Raw genomic sequence first — 23,785 nt, 5'->3', positions numbered from 1 at the left:
ATGGCTCGCGAGCCACGTGTGGCTCTTTTGAGGACTGCATCTGGTTCGCAGATAAAGCTTAACTGACATTTCCTAACACAAATGAATAATTCCGCTGGCATTTTAAGAATGTTTCAAAAATCACTGCATTAAAAGTAACTTTAAATTAAAAATGCATTTTAATCCATCCATCCATTTTCTACCACAAGGCGGGTGGCTGAGCTAAAGCCATCTGTCCTTCCGGGGACAGGAGGGTCTGAGTCTATTTTTATTCGATAATGCGGTAGCCTACCCGAGTCACACACTGCGTGAGGAAAGTCTTGCAAATGAAAGGGTCAGAAAGAGGGGAGGATTTATTCAAGTCTTTCATCGAGTTTGCTGATAAAATTGATGTAGCGACAGGAAATCTTATTTTGGTTTGTGCTGATGGTGTATGGTGGGGGAAATACAGAGGATTTGTAGCGCTTCTTCGTGAACATGAAAATAGACCCATCCATAAGTTTCCTTTGCATACTACATTGACTTGTATGTGGCTCTCATGGCTCTCTGAGCCCAAAAGGCTCCCGACCCCTCATTTAGAGTCTCTCCATTAACCTAACATGCATGTTTTGGGAATGTGGAAAGAAGCCGGAGTACCGGCAGAAAATCCACTCAAGCAAAACCACACAGGAAGGCAGTCGTCAAAATTCGAACTCTGTACATCAGATCAGAAAGGCAGATGTGCTAACCACTTGGTCCCCATGCTGTAGAAGATAAACAAATTAGCGGAAATGCAACACTGAACACAAAGCCAAGTGAAAATATGAGTTTGATTCCTTAAAGTGTGATCAATTTAAATGTGCCCGTGATACTGCCATATCAGATCATCAATTTTAAAGGCAGAATTAACTTTTTTTTTTTTTTTTAAATCAGATACGTTATGTTATTCATGGTCAAGGTCTTGTCACCTGTGCGTGGTGGACTGTCCTTGTTGTTTTCCTGATTCCTGACCATCTCCTGGTTGGTCTGACTCTCAGCCATCGGTTGCAGCTCACTTACCTCCACCCTAGTGTTCTGAACTCCCACTGGCACCTACAGCACGACACAACACAAGTCAAGCATTTTAAACCCAAAATCTGACAGCAGCAGTTGTAATGGTGCATTTCTTAAAGTTGGACCAAAGAGGCCAAAAAAATGTCTTGTAAATTGGTTAATAAACAGTTAACTTTCCCGTGTGTCTGTTATGTAGGGCGAACCATACACACCTCTCAGAGTGAGGCGTTGACGTATTAAACGACTCTGTCGGGATCGAGCAAGCTCCTTAGCTCGTTAGCTCGTGGGCTAGTGAACGTAATAAACGGTTAACTTTCCCTTAAGTGTCTCTGTTGTGTGGATCTACGCGCAGCGCATGGAGAAAGGCTTTTGGGTATCGGATGGAGCCAACGCCAATCCACTGCCGGTTCACTCGTTACTTACAGTATGTAGCGGGTGAGGGCCTAATGCCAGAAAGTATATACCCCAGGCAACTGTTGTCGTGGGCCTAATATTTAGCCCCGCTCAAAAAATCTGGCCAACTGAGATGGTGAGATGGTTATGGCCTGAACACAAAAAAATTGGCCACCGGGTGGCACAATTGCTCATGTCAAATTAAATTCAAGTACAATTTTATTCAAGCAGCATAATTGCGCCAGCGATACATGTGATTTGGTTTACAACAATACTTAACTATACTTATGATTTATAAGGTAAGTAGATGAAACAGCTAAGCTTGTTATTGTCATTGTCGCCAAAATGTGCGCAAGCGAAGGAATGAATGTGAGCACAGGAGTCAGGACCAGCCTCTCAAAATATCCTCCTTTTATTTTCAACCAAAGTCCCCTCCTCGGTGCGATTGTGATATATATGCGTGTGTGTGAAGATATTGGCGACGGCCAATCAGAGCCAAGCTGTTTTCCATTATTTAAATTGAGAAGATCAATGATCCAATCAGAGCAAATCTTATTTATATTTCAAATATTAAAAAGAAATCCGTCCTGATGGCCACGTGAAAAGACCAAGCAGAATAGCTTGAAAAGGGGCATCCCGGTCTTCTTTTCCCCCCCAACCCAAATTATCTTGCAAACCCAATAAAAGGACATTAAACATTCTAACAAACACAACAAAATGGTATGGGACCTTTAAAGTCTAAAAAAAAAATGTGGCAACGTTTTGCATGACCCCACGTAGTTTTCTGTCAGACATCTTTGGTATCGTTGTGGTCGAGTTTGACAGACCTTGGAGGAAACAACGGAAAAGAGTGCAGATGCAGTTGTGTTTGTACCTCAGTGCTGGTGGATGCACAGGGGCTCTCTCTCTTTCGACACAGTTTGGGTCTGAAAGTAAAAGCATTTTCATTCATTTTCAAATGTCAACTTTGCATTTTCTTTGTCTTTTTGTGTGCATACTCATTCACAAGGGCATCAGTGAGGAAAATGGTAATGATGTGCACTATATCACAAATAATTTTTAAGTTATACTATTAATAACTGTTACATGTCTAACTTCTAATTACACTTACACTAGATGACAACTATGGCAGCTACAATCCTATTGTGGTCTTTTCAATAACATTGTCAACATAACTGCTCATCTATTCACCAACTTTCAGTTGTTTCCATTCCTTTCTTAACTTCAAATGAGCCAATGAAGCATGCTGAAATATTTGAACAAGTACCCACTTATTAAAAATTTCTCTTACAGCTGAATGAGCCCATTACCAACCACCGGCCAACTGAGAGGAACGCCTGCTGCGACTCTCTCCCACCTTGGGCTGTTTTCTTACCAGAGGGGACCTTGGGAGTTCATCTCAGCGCTGGTTTCCAACATTCAAGACCTCACCTTTCTCATCATGCAAGTTATATGTTGTACTGATTTGTGGGAAGTCATTTAAAATAACAAGGAACACCACAAGGGGAAAAGGCTGCCACTGAGGCTGCTGACGGTCTTAAATTTCATGATCATGCATTTCCTGGCTTTCAAATAACTTAGGTTGTTAATTGCAGTTTCATTTTATTGAACATGTGCTTTCAATTTCCTAGTCATAAACAGTTTAAACCTGAGGTGTTACCTGACAGATTAAACACTAAGGGCCTGATTTACACAAGGTTTGCACATGCAAAGACGGGCGTAAACTTGACTGCGCACACCCCAAAAACTGATTCATTCTGCGTGTTGTGGGAGGACTAAATGCATACTGCTAAATGTAGCCCACACAATGTGATTTATCAAACCTGAGACGAATTGCACCGGCTGATTTTGTCGCGCCTGAAATGCAGGTGCAAACCAGCACAAAAAAATGGTGAGACACAGCAGCAAGATCTTTTTTCCGCTCGTGTACATTTTTGAAATCCCAACAGAAATTATTGCAACACATCGTCTATTCCGTAATGCCATTCTGGAACTTCTGAATGATCTAAGGCAAGGGTCACCAACCTTTATGAAGCAGAGAGCTACTTCTCTGGTACTGATTAACGCCAAGGGCTACCAGTTTGATACACACTTCTGAAATAACAAATTCACTCAAGTTAAATGTAATTTTTTTTAAAGATATTTATCTGAAGACACTGATCATGTTAATGATTTCTCACAGTTATCAATAATGACAAAGACAATGACTAGGAAGGATGGGCACAAACACCCAACTGCTTTTATGCAGTTGCTAGTTTCCCCCAAATGATCGCCACAATAAATATATTTTATGTAACTCAGTTATAGCTTTTTTGTTGTTTTGTTTTTTGTTTTTGCCTCTTCCACTAACACTTCCAATTCCATCACTTCAAACTTCATTTTGCACTTACTTGTTACTCTCTCTAATGTTCCATGGTGAAAACCATCAGAGCTGCCTAAAGCACAAAACAATCTTTTAAATACCCGCTATTTGGGATTTTACTAAATCAGGAAGATACCAGTGCAAAGAACACATGCAGTATAAATTGTTTTCAAAATGCAGACGTGACCCTATACCTGCCTGGCTCTGGTTCAGGAGGGCGAAACAACCATCATTTTCGCACAGGTAGTATTACAAACCACTAAACTCCCATAGTTTGTGTTTATTGTCTCCTGCGATGGACAAGCTAGTAAATTATACCCCTTGACTGTATGACAATGCTACTGGCACCGAACTCAATGCACACATTGAGTTTTCCTTCTCCTTGTTGTGCTTTTTACAACCCACTTCCCCACCCATTCACTTTCACGCAGTCTGTGTTTTGTGTGCAGGAATTGAGGCCAGGTGCTGTACCTCGAATGCCCCGCTGACTACGGTGAGAATGCTTCACATCAAGGGAGCCGCACAGTTGCTGCCAAACCGTACTAATCGTCAAAGGTCACCACATCACGAACTGGGGCTTCCAGCTGAGTCAACATAACAAATTGGTGCCTCCATATAAGCTAGAGTGACGATTTACCGTTAGACCAGCTTATTTTCAATCATGGAAGAAAAACCTGCGACAAGTTCAAAGAGAATATTCTACAAGGAAATAAAGCTAGAAACTGCAAATATCCATTTATTTATAACGCTACCAGACTGGTCTAACTAGTGCTGCTACAACCCTAAAAAGTTAAAGCATTTTAGCTAATTTACCTCCATTCATAATGTTTTTTTCTATTGTACCAAATGCAGCTACGGTTGATTGTTCGGCACGGTATATTATGATAACGTGCATATCGGTTTGTTATCTGGCACGGTAAAGCCATCCAACATTATCCAAGTATGTGTAGTTGTACACTTAATTGCTTTGATAGATCTGAATTTTTAACAATTTGTCATATCCTGTTTTTATGCTTAATGTGCAAGATTTTTTTTACAGGTTTTCTTTCTTAAGTTACATACAGTGCTTAAGAAACTTATTAGACCACCATCAAATGGCATATACCCCAGCTTCCATAAATAAAAAGCACTGGTAATCCCCAGAATCACTTTTATATTTCTGTAAACAATATTGTGGTATCATGAGTGTTTCCTTGCAGAGAGTATAAAGCAATTTAGTGTATCAACATCTTTGTCAGTGTCCTCATCTTTTGTCCTGTAAGCTGTCCTGACCATTAGCATGTATTTATAGAAGAAAGGTTAAAACTTGTAGTTTTGGCCACAGTCTAGAAAAAAACGGTGGTATCATCTCTGTGCCAAGTATGAAAATTGCATCTCTTGTAAAACAGAGGATGTGCACATGAAAGTACCACAAATTCATCATGTCATGAAGGGCAGGCAGTGCACAGGGTGGCTTTTGTGTGTATGTCACTCAAGAAAATGAGCTTGATTACAGGTCTCTATCAAAGTTTACAATTAGTGTGTGCCATTCCAAATATACACACAGTAGAGTCTTACATTAGCGGGAGGACAAACCAGTGTGTGTGGTATGAATGAGCATGGTATGCAAATTACAGTGAGCAGTCTTTGGGAATTTTTGAAGATCTTTGTGAATGCGAGGTGTAAGTGAGAGGCGAGGTGTGTAATATGTCTCCATTGTAAGTGAGAGTATCAAATATGACAAAGAGGCCTCACTGGACAAAAAAGTCAGCGGTGTTTAACGGATATAAGAATCATGTGTTTAAGATGTGATTCTCTACAGAAGGTAGGTTTTCAGATGTTACCTGAATATGACGCAGAGGACACTGGTAAGTATCAAAGCGAAGAAGGCAGCGCCACTCACAGCAGCCAGTAGAGAGTCTACCTTGGCAGATGTGGAAACAAGGCTTCTCCGTTCACCGTCCGGCTTGGTCAAATTGTTGTAGTGGAAGAGGAGGGCAAAGCCACGACCCCAATGAGTGGTAGTGATGAGCTCCATGATGACCTCCACCATCTCCTGACTAGAGCCAAAAACCAACTGGCTGCTAGGAGGTCGGTTTGACCCGCAGAACCTTGAGGAAAAGGTGATGAGATCTGAGATATAGAGGACGTCATGAGGGCAGGCGTCAAACCCTGATTGCTGGGTTTCAGGGCTCACGGGAGTAGTGTCAGTGGATTGTGGGAAGGCAACTGGGGTCACACTAGACATGCTTGGGATGGAACTAGGGTGCGCCCTAAGACGGGAAGCGGAGGCCGTGTTGATAGCCTTATCTGTATTCAACACGGTTACAGGAAGCAGAAGAGAAGCAGTCGGCGGCAATGAAAGGCCAGAGGAATGATCTATAGATCTTTTGGCAGAGTTTGAGACTTTTGCTATCTCAGTTTTTGTGGACTGTTCATGGACCATCACCTTCTCCAGCTCACTGTCTTGGGAAGATTGCTGGATCTTTGGGACAACACTCTGATCGATCTGATCAATATCTGCTGTTGAAGGCTCATCCAATGATAACCTGGCATAAGTCACCTCATCTTCTCCATCATCATTATCCTCATAATTCGAAATGGCTGAGTACTGTGCAGAAGAGTCATGGCTTTCAAACACGTCAAAGTCAAATATCTCAAGGATAAGCTGATAATCTACCGGCACAAAGAACTGCCAAACACAGTGGGTCCCAGAAGAATAGTTGTAAGGGAAGCCAGGAGAGAGTATCAGTCCTTGTGCATCCACCACATCCACCTTGGCACCACAGTCAAAGTATACCTGCAAAAGAAATTATGAGAGTCAAAACACTTCCCTAATGCAGGCTAGTTCAGAGATGCCTAAATGTATATTAAGCAACAAGCTATGTGGCTAACATTGTAAAGGCAAAGCAGTTAAACCTTTAGATTAAGTCCCAAGATTAAGTCCCAAGCAGACAGGGGGGGGTCTGCAAGGTAATTTGAATTAATTTGAATTGTAAATGCCCAGAATGTCCTTTTTCAAGCTATTCTATTCAGTTGAAATGGCCGGCATCCTCATTAATGTGCGACATTTAAATAAGCTTTGCTCTGAGTGGATCGCTCATCTTCCCCAACATCACTGGCGACAATGATTGCAAGCTTCACTATTACATCCACTGCTCTATCATAAATTCTGAATATAGTAAAGTATTGTTGTAAAACACAACATATGTATACTTTACAGACTATTTTTATGACTTGGCAACGGTTGAGACTTGCTCGCTTAAAACCCGGAAATCCCGCGTTGCCGTTGAGCTGGGTTCAGTGAGTGGGTACCAAGCACGAAGTGGGCAGGGACTTGAATATTAAGTGACGAGACTACATCCCAACGTCGGCGATTTCAAACACAACCGTTTTGCAAGCCTTATGCCATTTATTGCCTTTTGCATTCAATTGACAAACCGCATAGATGCCAAACTTAAACCATGTCAGAGACTCATTTTGACTTACAGTATTTTATGCAGAAAATAGTAGAGTAGAAAAATTTCAATGCTCATTTTATGGTAGCACCTATCTAATCTCACATAATCTTATTTATGATAATGATGTTTGTCGAGTTTTAAATGAGGAAGTGTCCGCTTTTTTGGAATGATATGCATTTGAAAAATGTCCCTCCCTTACCTTTATTTATTGTGGTGGGTCAAATACATTTTCTGATCAATGTCATGATTGTTTTGAAGGTCATATAAAATTAAAAGATGATCTCCAGGTGTTGTGGTTAAAAGTACCACAACACCTGTACAATAACTTCTGTTTTGTCTTTACTTTAAGGCAGAGAGAATATTGCAAGCTATTTTCTCTTCTCTTCATTAATGGAGCATACACAAATATCAATCAAAGTAACATGTAATTCTCAAATCACTTCTTATGGTCTTGGATCTTTTATTATTAAGGTACAAAAACAGAGGTCTTAATTAAACCTCATCTATCTCAGTTTGTATTTACATTTTTCTCCATCATGTTTGCTATGTTACCCTCCTAAAGATGAGTCTTGTGGTTGCAATATTGGCCACAGTGTTATTAAGTTCTCAATGTTGACGGTACGAACAACCAGTCAAATAATAGACTTGATTAAAGTCAGTCTAATAGTTTCCTAATATAAAGCAGCTTGGAACTGAACTATTCAACTCTGCTGCTCTGTGTTTCTATCAAAGCCTGTGTTTTGCCCGTGTGGGTTGCTTGGGTGACCTGAGGGAGGGTATTTTTTTATCGAACATGCTGGCTGTAATTCTTTACAGGTGGTTGGGGATGGAGGGGGGACCACGGGCCTAAGCAGAGGCAGATGTGTGGCTGGGCTAAGGAACAAAACATCAAACCTTTGTAGGAGACCATGCGTTTATGAGTTCTTGTGGTAGCCTCACTTTTAGTCCGTGGGAATGACCCAGAATGGCAAACCCCAATACCAGACAGGTAACAAACAACAATTGTGACTTAGACTGGGTTAAAGGCATAATAGACTTATTTGAGAACATAATTTGTGTTAAGAAATACATGAGAATCTCATGTCTAGTTCAATTCAGGTGGTCAAATACACTGATTCAGTGTCAATGAAATGCTTTACTACAGTATGTCAGAAAGGTGAGAAAATTACTCATGTACTTGACTGGAGTGACCGCAATGGGTGACTACTTGCATATGGATTCAACAAACAGCCCGGAATGTATAGGTTAAAACATTTTAAATATTCATCAATAAATTGCTTTTGGGATTGATATGTAATGTGCAAAACTGTTACCTACAATTTAACATACAGTAACATGAATATAAGTAGCTGCTTCCAGACAAAATTAACCTCCTGCATACAGTACATTGCACTCGAGGTATATTTCAGGTCGGTTTCAGTTTTAAGAAAGCCTGTGTACAACATGAGGCTTGAAGCATGGCCCATTACATGTTAAAATACCACTCCTACACTGAAAATCATCTCTAATCGGGCACATATGAATAGAGAGGTAATGTATTTCTATTTTTTTTTTTAATCTACGTTGTAAAGCGGAGGACATTTGGGACGATCAGAAGCCTTCCTCGAGCTGGCCGTCTGGCCAAACTGAACAATTGGGGGAGAAGAGCCTTGGTGAGAGAGTTAAAGAAGAACCCGAAGATCGCTGTGGCTGAGCTCCAGAGATGCAGTCGAGAGATGGGAGAAAGTTCTAGAAAGTCAACCATCACTGCAGTCCTCCACCACCTCAGTGCAAGAAGCATGAAAGCCCGCATGGAGTTTGCTAAAAAAAAACACCTGAAGGACTCCAAGATGGTGAGAAATAAGATTATCTGGTCTGATGACGTCAAGATAGAACTTGTTGGCCTTAATTCTAAGCGGTATGTGTGGAGAAAACCAGGCACTGCTCATCACCTATTCAATTCAGTCCCAACGTTGAAGCATGGTGCTGGCAGCATCCTGCTGTGGGGGTGTTTTTCAGCTCCAGGTACAGGTAGACTGGTTACAATCGCAGGAAAGATGAATGCGGCCAAGTACAGGGATATCCTGGACGAAAACCTTCTCCAGAGTGCTCAGGACCTCAGACTGGGCCAAAGGTTCACCTTCCAACAAGACAATGACCCTAAGCACACAGCTAAAATAATGAAGGAGTGGCTTCAGAACAACTCCGTGACTGTTCTTGAATGGCCCAGCCAGAGCCCTGACTTAAACCCAATTGAGCTTCTCTGGAGAGAACTGTAAATGGAGAGGATCTGCAAAGAGGAATGGCAGAGGACGCCCAAAGCCAGGTGTGAAAAAGATCATTCCCACAAAGACTCATGGCTGTATTAGCTCAAAAGGGTGCTTCTACTAAATACTGAGCAAAGGGTCTGAATACTTATGGCTGTGTGATATGTCAGTTTTTTCTTTTTAATAAATCTGCAAAAATGTCAACAATTCCGTTTTTTTCTGTCAATATGCGGTGCTGTGTGTACATTAATGAGGGGAAAAAAATAAGTTAAATTATTTTAGCCAATGGCTGCAATATAACAAAGAATATTCAGACCTTCTTAAAATTTCCATTTAAGAGGGTCTGAATACTTTCCGTACCCCCTGTATGTATGTATCTATGTATATATGTATATATATATATATATATATATATATATATATATATATATATATATATATAGTTTAGCACAACAGCTGCTACCAACACTGAAGTGGATCATTGTGTGGATAAATGCAGCGTATCCTGTAAATGGGCACCATCTATTAAACAATGTTCAACACCATCGATTCAGTTATTGCCTTCCACTGGACTCCTTTGTTATACATGAAAGAATGTGTAATAATTCAGCTCATGTTGTCGGTTTCCGTGCCACGCGTCTTGATTTCAACAGTCTTTAAACATACTTTGCAGCGGACTGTTTGTTGCACATTGACAAAACGGTGCCGCATTAGTGAACTACCTCCTATCTGTTTGCCGCCATGTCTTCAGTATAAACACTGTGCATTAGCCGGCTACGGAAGCTGCTTTGGAGAGAAAAAAATAATTTTTTCGATTTAAAAACAAAAAAACAAATATATCGATTAAATGGATTAATTGCTTGCCCTAGCAATGTGATCAATGAGTAATACAGGTATTAGTTTGCCCACAGAGAATGCTAATTGTTTGCTCCACTGAGACAGAGTAGAGAAACACAGCTGAGCAGACAACTGCAGTAAAGCAACGGCTTCATGTTAAGTTGTAAATGTTTTTTTTCCCCAAAGACAAATAAGATGTGTTTTGACTTAGTCTTCTGAGTGTTGACTTCTATGGTACCTCTGATGTTTGGGAAATACAAGGAAAATAAAAATGCCACCTCTGATTTGAGTTGTTCTTCGAAGTTAGAAAATAAAGCGGTACGGATTTTGTCGACTCCATACATAGCCACTTGATGGGTTCAGATTAGCTTTACTAAAACAATTGACACAGATCATCCACAGCTAATGAGATGTAATAAAATATATATTAAAGAAAATTAGCTCCTACTAAGGTAAAGACCACATATACTTGATACTGTCAGAGGGGTATAATTTCACAAATATCTTTTGAATTGCTGTTTGAGTTTTCAGTGGTGTACAGCTACACTGCATTATACTTAAGAGCAGTTTCTCATTTTGTTTTTCACTATTAACCAAATGTTAATGTTTTTCTTAAAAAAAATTTAAAAAAAACACACACACTTTCTATGCTACTGAATGACAAACTGTATCAGAAAAAAAATCCTTGTGGGTTTCACCAGTTCTATTATAGACTGCAGACGGGGGACAGTGTGACTATGACATTATATCGAAGCAATGGACGCTTTTTTGTTATGCTGAATTCCAGCAGTAGGGGGTGTCGAAAATCACAGATTATAGCTTTAAATAGCTTGTCTTTGTTGTGTATTCAATTGAATATAGGTTGAAAAGGATTTTTACAAATCATTGTATTCTGTTTATTTATGGTTTAGACAACATCCCAACTACAACGAGGTGCAAACCACTGGTAACATTCAATAACAGATACATTAACGCTGATTAGATTTAGCTACAAAAGCATCATATTCACTGGACAAATAAACCCAAGGACACATTGTATCAGAATGATGGGAAAAGAAAAGTATGATAATAAACAGTTGATGACCCAAAAGCATACTACAGCCTGAAAATATTTGAGGCAGTGTTATGAAATGTCTGCAAATGGAATGGGCTCACTGACTTTTTTTTTTTTTTATTGACGAGGTGACATGAAGCTGAGAGAGGGAACAAGATGAATTGCGAGTTGTGTAGGGTTATACTCTCGTCTCACATTCAGCCAAATGCTACAAGAGTGATAGGGCACTTCACAGTGCAAATAAAATATGATCCTAAACATAGTGCGTAAGCAACTAAAGGTTATGTTCCTACATATGCCCAAATGTTTCCCCTCCAAAATGGAGGTACTCTGCATAAAATGTCATTGCTGAATGATAAACGAGATATTTTTGCGATTAAGTGAAAACTGTAATCACCTTGATTGTTCAATTTAATCTATTGTAATGTTGTATACAAAGGCAAACTAAAAAAACAAATTTAGACGAACAAGTGCAAACAATCTCTATGTGAAAAGCGTTTTATAACCATACACAAAATGTATCAATAATATCAGCTTCTTCCACCAATTGAAGGTTTTCTCAGTCAATAACCTTTGTAAATGACATTAGGAGGCAATTGCATTAGAGCATGACATGCTGCAATTGTACTGCCCACTCACTAGCACTGGAGTGAGTAGCCGGAAAATAGAGCTCAGGCTGAGTTTAACCCACAAAGAAGGGGACATTTGGTTTATTAGGTGAACAGTCATCCACTTGGGTTACTACAACTCTTAGCCGCTCAGATTTAAGACACATGAAGTCACAAAAACTTCATGTCAAAATATTCTAGACAGGGACAATTGGGTAAACTGTAAACAATATTTAATTAAAGATCTAATTTCAGCAAAAATCACATTTGGACATACACGACAATGTACTGCAAGTTATTTCTCTCCTTGCCACGTTGTCCTATTTGTGAAATTAATACTCTGAGCAAACAATTGTCCATGTATTTTTAAATCTCAGGTTACACTTACTTTGATTTAGACTTTCCATTGTTATTTCATCGGTAACAATGTATGCAGTCATGCCAAAAAAGCCATCTGCATTGAACTGTAAGCCGATTTGGGGCTCGCAATCTTTGCAGCAAGGTTGCGCAATGAGGTGGACCAATTCACAATATACCAGAAAAGAGGAGTATAGTGGTACCATTTTAAAGCAGCACTGCACAATCTGCGGTTATTTATTCCATGGAATTATCTATTAGTTCTCATTTCGAGCATATGCTGTTTATTAAATTACAGTTTTAAAAGAGGGTAACATTTTGAAAACAAGTATTAAAGTGAAGAGAATGTATTCTATTTCCCACTATGATAGAGGAGCTGGGAGGTCCCCTGCACTGGGATGTGCATGGTAGACTACACATGAAGGGGCCCCAGAGTGCCACAGTGTCCAATGGAAATGGGACATTCTTATAATGCCAAACATCTTAGTTCTGTTACATCACAGTCCGCTCCACTGGCCGGCCGCAAATTATTCAAAGATGCCTTTTCTCATGGCGCAACAATGGGCTGCAGTGCCATTTTGGTGAGCGATAATATTTTAATGAAGTGATGCTCATCAGTCGAAGGCAAGCTGAAACTTTACATCAATAACGACAGTGTCATTGCGCCCCAGTGCTGCCACTGATGGGCTGCCCTGGAAAGGAGTAGATCAACTGAAAACAATTATCTGAAATGACTTGACTTGTTCAGTAAAACATCAAAATAGTTGCTGTTATATTGGGGGGGGATTGACAAATGGTATTGTTTTTACATTTTCATTTTGCAATCTTAAAAGGAAGAGAAACAAAGGTGATCAATGATGAGGCTGAGTGTATGGATTTGGAAAATGAATTTTTTTTTTTTAAAATGACTATTTGCATTCAACGTCAAGATGGTATTACAACATTGTTTTAATTCTGAGGACAAAAAAAACTATATGGGACCTCTGTCTTAATAGGATTAAGCCACATGTCTGCAATCTGACAGTCAAAGTGTTTGGCTGCAAAAGGGATTTTTTTTTTTTTTTTAAACCACCCAGGCTGACGACACCACTGTGAAAACTTTGCAACATGAGCTGGCTTCTGCTGAACCACACACACTCATCTGGCTCATAAACAGGCTGGCGGGCCTCTCAAAAGGGGGCAGGAACCCCTCACCAGGCCTGTTTACTGGGGGAGAAAAGTGACACAGCTCCACATGCTAGCGCTTCAGCAGCACCCACCCACTCCCAACTTCAATCGCATAATATCTTCAGTGATGCTGAAGACAACAGAGCACACTAGTCATTTCTACCCTTACCTAACTTTATATTTTGATATTTGTTGTTTTTTTTTTTTGTTTTGTTTTTTTAAACACCCCGCACCCCCTCTAAAATTTAAGTCATTTGTGTTTTAACAATATGAGCACAAAACTCACAGAATTAGGAAATAAATGCTTTCATTTGACAGCAAAAAAAAAAACTTTTGCCCTGTAATAGTAACACTAAAAACGAATCGGTTCAGTGAATTTTAAACGAATAATCTAAACATACTCAAAAAGCTATTTTTAACCGTGCTCTACTGTCAATTTCGTATCTCAAGAACCACTATCCATATTTTTCTGCTATTATTGCAGTTGTCTACTATATCTTTTCAGTCCACATGTATTTTTCTCATGGTTTGTTGAAAAAAAATAAAACAATAAAGCTGTCCGGCAATAACTACAAGATGACTATCATATATATTGAAGTGATTCCTTGAACCTAAATCAGAATCTAAGAACTGTGGTTCCAGGGATTTGGAGAGGTGAGGGTAAAAAAGCTGCATGTCAATATTTACTGAATCTCCCTCCAACGTGCTGCTATCAGCGATGGCAGAAAAGACATCATTTCTCACAGCTGTGGTAAGCACTGATACACGAAGCTGCTTTTAAACAAGCACACCTCGCCTGCAATGTCAATGACACCCCGATGGGCTCCTGTCAGTGAATGCACGTCAAACTCTTGAGTATACAAACAACCAGATTAAGCCCTGGCATTTCCAGGGTCGCCCTTGTTGTCCACTTGGATGCTGACTCAGTATTTTTTCATCACCGTGGGTATTACGAGAGATGTATGAAAGGCTTCTTTCAGTGCAGTCATGTTTGACCAACATTTTATTTACAGGGCCATTTTGCCCACATTGGATGTTTCCTCCGAGCCTTTGAGTGGGCCGCTGGAAATGATTACTGCCGTGGTCCTTGCACACATATGTGAGTGAGTGTGTGAGAGTACAGGCAGATGCAGGCTCTCTCCTCCATGTTTAGGGTGTAAACCTATTAACATATTTCCTCTAGAAGGAGCTTCCACTGCTGTGGAGCCTGTTAAAACGAGCCAGTAAAAAACCCTGCAGAGAGTAGTTATCATCCACACAGTGGTTACAAGCAGTTTTGAGAAATTGTTTCCAGATCTCTCTGTATACGACCGAGTCTATCTCTTCCAACGACATTTCCGCTGAAAATGTCTACCCTGTAGGGCCAAACTGATCTCGTACACTGCCATTAAAGGACCTATAGTGTCCAGATGGACGATAGTTCACTCACAAGTGCTCTTTATACAGTATATTTTTTCCCAATTATATCAATCCATTTTGGAGCAATCGGTAAATAACTAATTGCCATGAGAATTCCCCTTTTTCATCGCCAAAATCGATACGCCCCTGTGTATTGGTGTGATGTCAGCGATGGAACTGCAGACCAAATCCTCTGCATAACCAGTGTGGACAAAGGAATGGACAGATATTTTTCTGGGAGTGGGGGGCAATCCCAAAAACACTTACTGGCAGTTTATCGCTGCTTATTAAAGAATTACAAATACAATGGGCATCAATTTCCCGCAGATTTCCGCTATTCGCGGTTCGGCCCGTTCCCTATCCCCTGCAAATGTCAGGGGTCCAACGTACTATACTATAAAGTGGCAGTATTTGCGCATATTTTATATATCATCGCTGTCAGGCAGAATCCCCCCACCTCCAAAATGACAACTTTTCAGGAAAAAAAAAAGAAAAAGAAAGAAAGCAACACCATCTTGTTTGAGTTTCCAAATGCCACTTGATGCTGTCCACATAAAGACGTGTGCTCTCACAAGTGGTTCTTCTGCATGGAGGCAACCAAACGGAGGAAAGCGTGCGGTCTTGGCCAAATATGGACAAAGCGATACAAAACTGGGTCAAACAGAAGTAGCTGGAAGAAGGGCCTTTTCTGGACAATCATGACAAAACCAAGGTGTTTTTTTTGGGGTTTTTTTAATTAAACTGACACTTTTATACTAAGTCCAAGTTAGAGAGTCACTCTATGGAAAATACGGACCTTTAAACTCTGCTAATTGGTGATCGGCCCCAAAAATCCCGATCATGTAATGCCTAAAGGTATAATACCAACTTGAAAAAAAACTGCTTGGAAACTCAAGCAAGACGGCGTTGTTGTTTTTTTAATTTCCTCCAAATGTGGGGAGCCCAAAATCTGGCTAAAAATCAAATATGTCATCAGACAACAGGTCTAAAATTACTCCCAAGTCTATTTTGGGGGGTATTTTTTTTTTTTGTGACATAATTTTAAAGAACAGTACTATGGAATAAACGAGAGTTTTTAAACAGAGTCTAAGGGCTTTGTTTAAGTTTATATGTTTCATATATCTCAGTATTCTGCCTTTTTTGCTCCTAATGGTGGAGGATATATAAAGACAGTGTTGTTTCTACAGCTTATCTCGTCCATATTTTTACTAGTGATCGTAATGAAAATTCTTGGCCGAAACTGGAAATGAGGAACCCAAGACCGAAAACCAAAACACCGCAAGAAAATGCGATGCCAATTATTAGTAAAATTGCATTTTATTAATATGATGCAAAGGTGCCAACCTAGAGAAATTTACTTCCAGAACAATTTGTCTACATTTCCTTATTTTTTAAATTATGTCAAGAAAATTACCACAGGACTGTTTTTGCAGTATATTATGTAACAGGATAAAAACTACATCTGCAACTGTTCAACTGCACAACATAATCATTAAGCTATAATCTTAGTCGTTGATCAATTATGGCTTCAATATTGATTATTTTAATGTATTTATTGCCTCAACATTGTAATGGTAGGTGCACTTGCAGCGAAATGTCTTCGCTTACATGCTAATTTTGTATTTCTTGTATCCACCATTGCTGCTACAAAGACGTAAATGTCCTCATTGTGGGAAAAATAAAGATTATATTATAAATATTCATTATATTAATGTACTTTTAAACTTATAGGCCATTTTTCTCCAGTGGCGTAAAGGTGACGTACTAATTAATTTCCGATTCCGGTCCCGGGAGGCTGTCTCGTGTTATTTTGTATTACAGTATTTTCTTTCCAGACAATTATTAATTTTCCTGCTATTTTCCTCTTCAAAGTTGGTAACTCTATATAACCTGGTTCCAGACAGACCTATGCGACAAGTGTACTGTATCACCCAATGACTTGTGTTGGCGTTTGACAACTTGATGTCACGATAGCTTTGCAATTACCACGGCTTGTTTGTCTTCTCCTGTTCATGAATCCTTGTCCTCCATTCATGATAACGATACTTGGTAGAAGTGTATACTATTCGCTCCCATGGAGGCGATGATTAGTGACATAGGATCTTTTTAAAAAGGTATTTTATTTTCACGGACCCCTTGCAATTACAACGCAGACCACTACGGGTCCATGGAACCCTGGTTGAGAAACATATTCACGACCGTACACTGGCTGCTTCTTTTCCTTGCATCAAAACAACATCATGCTTCAGCGGTTTTGTTTTGGTGACAGAAGTCTTTTGATCCAAAACAAAAAATTCCCTTTCGGCCAATAATCTTCAGGTGCCAAAAATTCGGTGCATTGTAAATTTTTACAAACATTTTATACAAAAACATAGCGTCTATTAATGGCACACAATGTGAAATTTGCTATTCTTTGCTACAAGTAGGCCGTCACTGACTAGTGACCAGTCTAGAGTGTACTCAACATCTCGCTCAAAGTCAGCTGGGATAGGCTCCAACTCATCCGTGACCCTGAACAGATTACCGTAATTTCTCGTGTATAATGCAAATTTTTTTCCCCAGGAAAATTGTCAACAGTGCGCATTATCCATGGGTATAGCAGCAAATGGAAAAAACTTTCTTATTTTATAAATGTATGCTGCCATCCAGTCATTATGAGAAAGCTGTACACTTTCATTCCAAAATGCCACCGCCACCTAGTGATTATAAAAAAAAGTGCAGCCTACACTTTCATTCCAATATGAGAGGTACGTATGACTGCATATATGTATAGTTGTGCTCATAAGTTTATATACCCTGGCAGAATTTGTGAAATGTTTTTTTTCTTTGTTTGTTTGTTTTTAAATATGACTGATGACTGAACAACAACCATCATTCATTTCTTTATGTTTTGTTTAATGATAAGGCCTTTCTGAAATGCTTGACCGTTTAATTTGAATCCCACTGCAATAAAAAATTCGCCTGGTCCTTCATGTTTTCTTTAAAGAATTGAACCCATCTTACAAATTCTGCCTGCGTAATCAAACATATGAGCACAACTGTGTATTTTCTAATTTACTAAATAAAACTAGGGCTGTGAATTTCAAAATAAGAGTAAGTAAATTCATCCATCCATCCATTTTCTGAGCCGCTTCTCCTCACTAGGGTCGTGAGCGTGCTGGAGCCTATCCCAGCTCTCATCGGGCAGGAGGTGGGGTACACCCTGAACTGGTTGCCAGCCAATCGCAGGGCACATACAAACAAACCAGTCACTCTAACCAGTCGGCCACCGTGCCGCCGATTAAGTAAATTAAATAAATAAATAAAAAAGAATCACGTGTTCGGGGCGGCACGGCGGACGACTGGTTAGAGCGTCTGCCTCCCAGTTCTGAGGACCGTAGTTCAATCCCCGGCCCCGCCTGTGTGGAGTTTGCATGTTCTCCCCGTGCCTGCGTGGGTTTTCTCCGGGCACTCCGGTTTCCTCCCACATCCCAAAAACATGCATGGTAGGTTAATTGAAAACTCTAAATTGCCCGTAGGTGTGACTGTGAGTGCAAATGGTTGTTTGTTTCTATGTGCCCTGCGATTGGCTGGCAACCAGTTCAGGCTCCAGCACGCCCGCGACCCTAGTGAGGAGAAGCGGCTCAGAAAATGGATGGATGGATGGATAAAGTGCTTAAATTCAGAATAATTATTTGAAAAAAACAAACCAAATACAGTTTCGATCATATGGGTAGAAGCAAAATCATGCATTGAAAAAAAATGCATTATACATAGGTAGAAGGGTTTTCCAGAATTTGAGGTCAACTTTGGGGATGCGTATGATCCACGAGGAATTTGCGGTAAGTGCTAGGAAATGGATGGATGCTATAAGTTAAATAAGCCATAAAACCAATAACTTCCCCAAACAATGCTGACCTCTTTGGTTTCAAGCTCACCTAAGATGGTATGACTGACAATTCTAAACACTGAAATCATCGGCATTTAATCTTCTGGCTGAAGACGAAAAGGAGCAGTCAGGAATGTAACGGTATTAATGCCCCTCCCATACAAAATGTGCATTTTAAATGGCGTAAACACTCACTTCCCTGATACTTCAATGTGTCCAATGAACTACAAAGTTCAGCAATTAATCTGCCAGATTCAGGGTACGCTCTGACTAAAAATGTTCCCCAAATACGAAGAGACTGCATAGCAGACTGTATTTGCTATAGGGCCATTAAAAACCTCAAATCATGTCAATGGGTAAGGTTTTTCAGCAGTATTAGACATGAGACAAATCGCCGGACACCTATATAACTGCTTTTGGATGTCCCCCTTATCTTTTGACAACACTGTCCCACAGTTTCTGGTGGTATTGCAGGTTCTGTTTCTGCCCAGACAAAATTGATTCATCATCAGTTTGAGAACAATTTTATTTTGAAAATCAGGTGCTTCCACTTGTGTCCCTGTGCAAATCAAACTGCTGGTCCAGGTCATGTGATACAGTCGTAAAAAAAAAAAAAAGCAAGCCAACAAGCTCGTAGAAAAAATAAATAAATAAATAAAAAATAACAAACGAACATCTTTGTAGAGCTTCGTCGGAAAGGGGAGGAAGCCAAATAGTCAGACTGAAGAAGAGGCTATAACTTAAGTGACAAGATTAGCAGTTCTACTTAAAATATGGGTTTGCTACAGGTGATCACGCACCATGCATTCTCTGTATAATATGCGGCGACAGGCTTGCAAATGATGCAATGAAGCCTTTAAGATTGCCCAAAAAGCACTGAATACCCTGCTTCCATTTTCAACAAGCTGTCTTTGTGAACTATTGCATGATTTTATGCCACTCAAATAAAATTATGGAGTTGACTGCACATAAGTAACACACTTCAGGTGTCGTCGCCCATTACCCAAAGATCGGACTGTGTTCTTGAAGAAAAACATGAAAACTTTGGCATTTGTTCTTTTTGTGCGTGTGTGTGTGTGTGTGTGTGTTAAAAAACAATTTGCAAAATTATCAGTAACCATTTGTTTTGGGGATTTTTGATTGCCAATTGAAAATGGAAAGAATAAATTATGACACATGGATTAACTCGCACAATGGTGACTTGTGTTTTTAATCATTTGTTTTGATTTATTTCTATATCGTTCAGTCAAAATATTACTTCACGTGAATCGGGTCTGCAAATGCAAAGATGTCACTTTCAAGAATGTCCCTGAGTATTTCAGCACAACAATACCAGTGATACAATGGCCTGCATACAAGCCAGGCCTGACCAAAATGTGTGACCAGATAATGAAACAAAGTGGAAGTATCATACAGTATATCAAGCAAGAATGTAACTTTCACACATATATATATACACACACAATGAAAACAACTCGTTTTATAGGCTCAGAAGGTTTTGTTTCCATCTGTATCTTTAGGGTTTGTTATTAATATAACTAATTAAAGACTTTCACTGGTCTCCACAAACCCTTATGGAGGAAAGAAGCATAGACCCAAGAGGAAACAAGTACATTTGGTGCAGATGCAGGATTTAAATGATTTCATTGTGAAATCTCCAAAATCCACATTTGTTTATGCACACTACCACCACCTAGAGGACACAGGAAAGCTTGGAAACTTTGTATTTACAGTTGAGCATGTTTACAAAATGTCTCTGAAGCTTTCCACACGTTTGTCTGTTTCCTGTTCTTTCTCTTATGTACTGTACGTACAGTATTGCTAATCTAGGAGGGAGGAATCGCACACTTCTCGCTTTTAATTGTGAAGTGGGGCTTAAATAATGTCAAATTTTGGGGGTACATCTCAGTAGTTGATTAAAACATATTTCATGCTCCAGTGGACAGTAATATGCGGGGTTTGGTGAGAACAAGCTACTGGGAACGTGCGTTCATGGTAATGAAGGAACATGTCACCCAGTACAACGCTTTGGCTCATTGATGTGTCTTTGGTAGTTTTTCCAACAATGGAGCTCTGTGGCAAAAAGGAATCCAATAGGAACACTATATAACATTGAACTCGTATTCACGAAACAGATTTACTGTATATGATGCACTCACAATGACCTTGCTGGGGGAAAAAAAAAAAAAAAAAAAAAAAGAGTCTGCCACTAAATTCCGGCTATTGTGTACATGACACAAGCTATCAACTCAGTGTCCTATAGCCTTTCCAGGACCACTTCATCATGCAATGAGAAAATAATGTTGAAACCATCTTTCTTTCAAGCGAGGTGGTCTCTTATTGGCCCATTCATGTTAAACTCTGAGAGACTTCTTTCTGTTAATTAGGAAGAATTCAAAACAAAGTTTGTTGGGGTCCGACATTTCAGTTCAATGACAGTTGAATTTCTCCCTCAATTGGAAATCAGGCATTCTGAAAACCATTGCGAGGCAGCATAAGAAAATTCCCTCTCTGTACATATCCCTAAAGTGAAATGAAATTAAATAGCGGTGGCTACTGTTTTTTTTTTTTTTTCTTCCGATGGGGATAGAATAAATCCCGAGCTTGTTTATGCTGTTCCAAAAATCAACTTAATACAAAAGGGGAGCAGAGGACAAAGCCTACATTTAGCATGCCCCCTCAGGCAGATAATTGCAAAGATAGTGAGCACCCTATGCATACAGGAACTAAAACTGCTGCTGAGCCACCATTCTCCATCCGAGGAAAGGACGACTCTTGACAGATGGGAAGCCCGCTGAGGATCTCTGCCAAGGCTTTTCCTTTGGCATGTAGACACAAGGAAACATGGAGACATTGAATCTCCAACGCATGAAGCAAAAATTAGGACAGAATTTGGATCAGCACCAAATAGTACACCATTATACAAACACAGCACACCTCCATATGTTTGCATTTCATCATAAGATTTATGCATTATTCGCTGACAAATCAAGGAATATCCTGACCAATGAAATCTCGCAATGTTAACGAGTGAAAATGATTCCGGGGTGAGCACCTCGAGCCAGATCCCCAACAAAATGTATTCACTTCTTTCAATACTCATGCCTTACCGCTCCCCGAGGTTTGAATTTAAAAAGGTCGAATTTTCTAAGAATCCAGTTAAAAACAACAAATTGAACAATTTGAAATCCTTTTAAGATACCAATTCAAGTTACTTTCCAAGAACACTCAACCAGCCCACAATATCATTTGTCATGTTCCTACTAAAAGGAAAAAGTGAATTGACTACAATTAGCTTTAAGAAATTGAGCTAATCCATTTAAAAAAAAACATTTTTTTAAATAATAATATCACTGCGATAGCGTTAAAAAAACAAACAAACAAACAAACAAAAAAACTAAACCATATTTAAGGCTCAAGCAATTGGCTTGTAATTTGCACTTGTGTATCCATTGCCTTAACCTAACAGAAGGTTAGACATTCCAAGTCAAGCTCACACTTCCAACATACATGAAAATTGACTGAGTGACAAATATGACCCATAGACAACCCCTGGCTGTTTACACACTAGATTTACTAGACTTTTTTTTTTTTTTTTTAATCATGAGTTGTAGCAAGTCAAAGGCAAAGCTTTTGGAATTAGGCTCAAACAGAAGTGAACACAAATTAGCCTGCCCCCATTCTAGTTCTCATTTCAGAAATGTGGACGGAATTCACCTGCTAAAACATGCAAGAGTGCAAAACAAAAACAGAGTCGAGCAACGGAATATGCAAGATTTAGTACGCGTGGGGGAGATGGGATGCAAATTCCAACCATAATGGACACTGACACATCTTTGCGAAGAATTAGAGAGCAATCATAAAATGATGCCCAAAACCTGTTCACAAATACATTCAAATGAGAACGTCGTTGCGTGACACTACATAAACGCGCGCGCGCGCACGCACGCCCACACACACACACACACACACACACTGACACACACAAAAAGCTCATGATTACGCGTACTTTCGCAACCGAACATTCGTGAACGCCATTCACACCGATATACACAACCGGGGGGACAAAGAGATATAACTTGACCACAAGTTTTGCAGCAGACATATACTTACTTTCTGTGCAACGCATCCCATCAGGAAGAGGAGATATGCTGTCATGAAAACATGCGCCCCGAGCGACGAAAGACAAGTCATTTTGTTGTTGTTGTTGTTGTTGTTGTTTAATTTATTTATTTTTGCCCAATTGTTTCTACTTAACGCGACGCGCAGTGAACCGTGTCCCGCTCCTCTTTTCCCGTGAGAGCTCTCATTCACCTGAAGTGTCGGGAGCGCGTTCCATCCGGTTCATGACGCCAAGCCCAACACAAGACCAGACCCACGTCCCCCCTCCCACTCGCCCCCCGCTACTATAATAAGCCAATATAATGTGCCCCTATGAAATAAATAAGCAAACCTGTGTTACACAGTAGTGTGGTTAGCAAGGCAATGTGAAAAAATGCTCTATATTGTCCAAAAATAATTGAAAAACTTCAGTATTTCCCTTCGATATTTCACCTCTTCACTTCTTGTACCTGTATTTAAATACCGCGTCGATGTTGTTTTTAGGAAATCCCGCTAGATGGCGCCATTGTGGAATATTTGGAAATACAGAAACACAAAACGTCAGAGATACAGTTGTAGCTACTTGTAGCAGTCGTTAGAACGGTGCGAGTGAACATTTTATGGAATTTACTGCCCTCTTTCCTGGAGGGGAAAAAAAGTTCCCTTTTTTAAAAAGCTGCAGTCCATTTTTTCTTCATTCATCAATATTTTTTAAAAAAAACTGTCATTGATATTTCCCTAAGTGTTTCAAAAACGTATGGGTACTTATTTGAATCCTTGGAGAAATGTTACATATGCTCCCGCTTTGCCCCGTCAGTATCTCCAAAAATTCATTTGAACAGGGGCGTGTTGACTTTGCATCCACTGTAGCATCCCCTCATCTCCTTTGTTAATACTGTAGTTGTATTATTTACTGTGTTGATTCCGTTAACACAAATAAATG

The 23,785-nt window shown here is 39.7% G+C and overlaps 1 protein-coding gene across 1 annotated transcript in view; it reads right to left on the bottom strand.

Moving 5' to 3' along the window:
- Positions 1-23,070, bottom strand: part of si:dkey-112e17.1 (uncharacterized) — a 35,517-nt gene extending 12,447 nt beyond the window's left edge. The window contains exons 1-4 of the mRNA XM_061672999.1: positions 22,855-23,070; positions 5,590-6,545; positions 2,279-2,330; positions 927-1,050 (exon numbers count right to left, since the gene is read on the bottom strand). Of these exons, the coding sequence (XP_061528983.1) occupies positions 927-1,050; positions 2,279-2,330; positions 5,590-6,545; positions 22,855-22,935 (1,213 nt within the window). The 5' untranslated portion in view covers positions 22,936-23,070. The remainder of the gene's footprint in view (positions 1-926; positions 1,051-2,278; positions 2,331-5,589; positions 6,546-22,854) is intronic.
- Between the last annotated feature and the right edge of the window lie 715 nt (positions 23,071-23,785).

This window comes from Phycodurus eques, chromosome 3 (genome assembly GCF_024500275.1).
Source record: "Phycodurus eques isolate BA_2022a chromosome 3, UOR_Pequ_1.1, whole genome shotgun sequence".
Classification (NCBI taxonomy): domain Eukaryota; kingdom Metazoa; phylum Chordata; class Actinopteri; order Syngnathiformes; family Syngnathidae; genus Phycodurus; species Phycodurus eques.
This window is presented reverse-complemented; position numbering and strand designations above follow the sequence as displayed.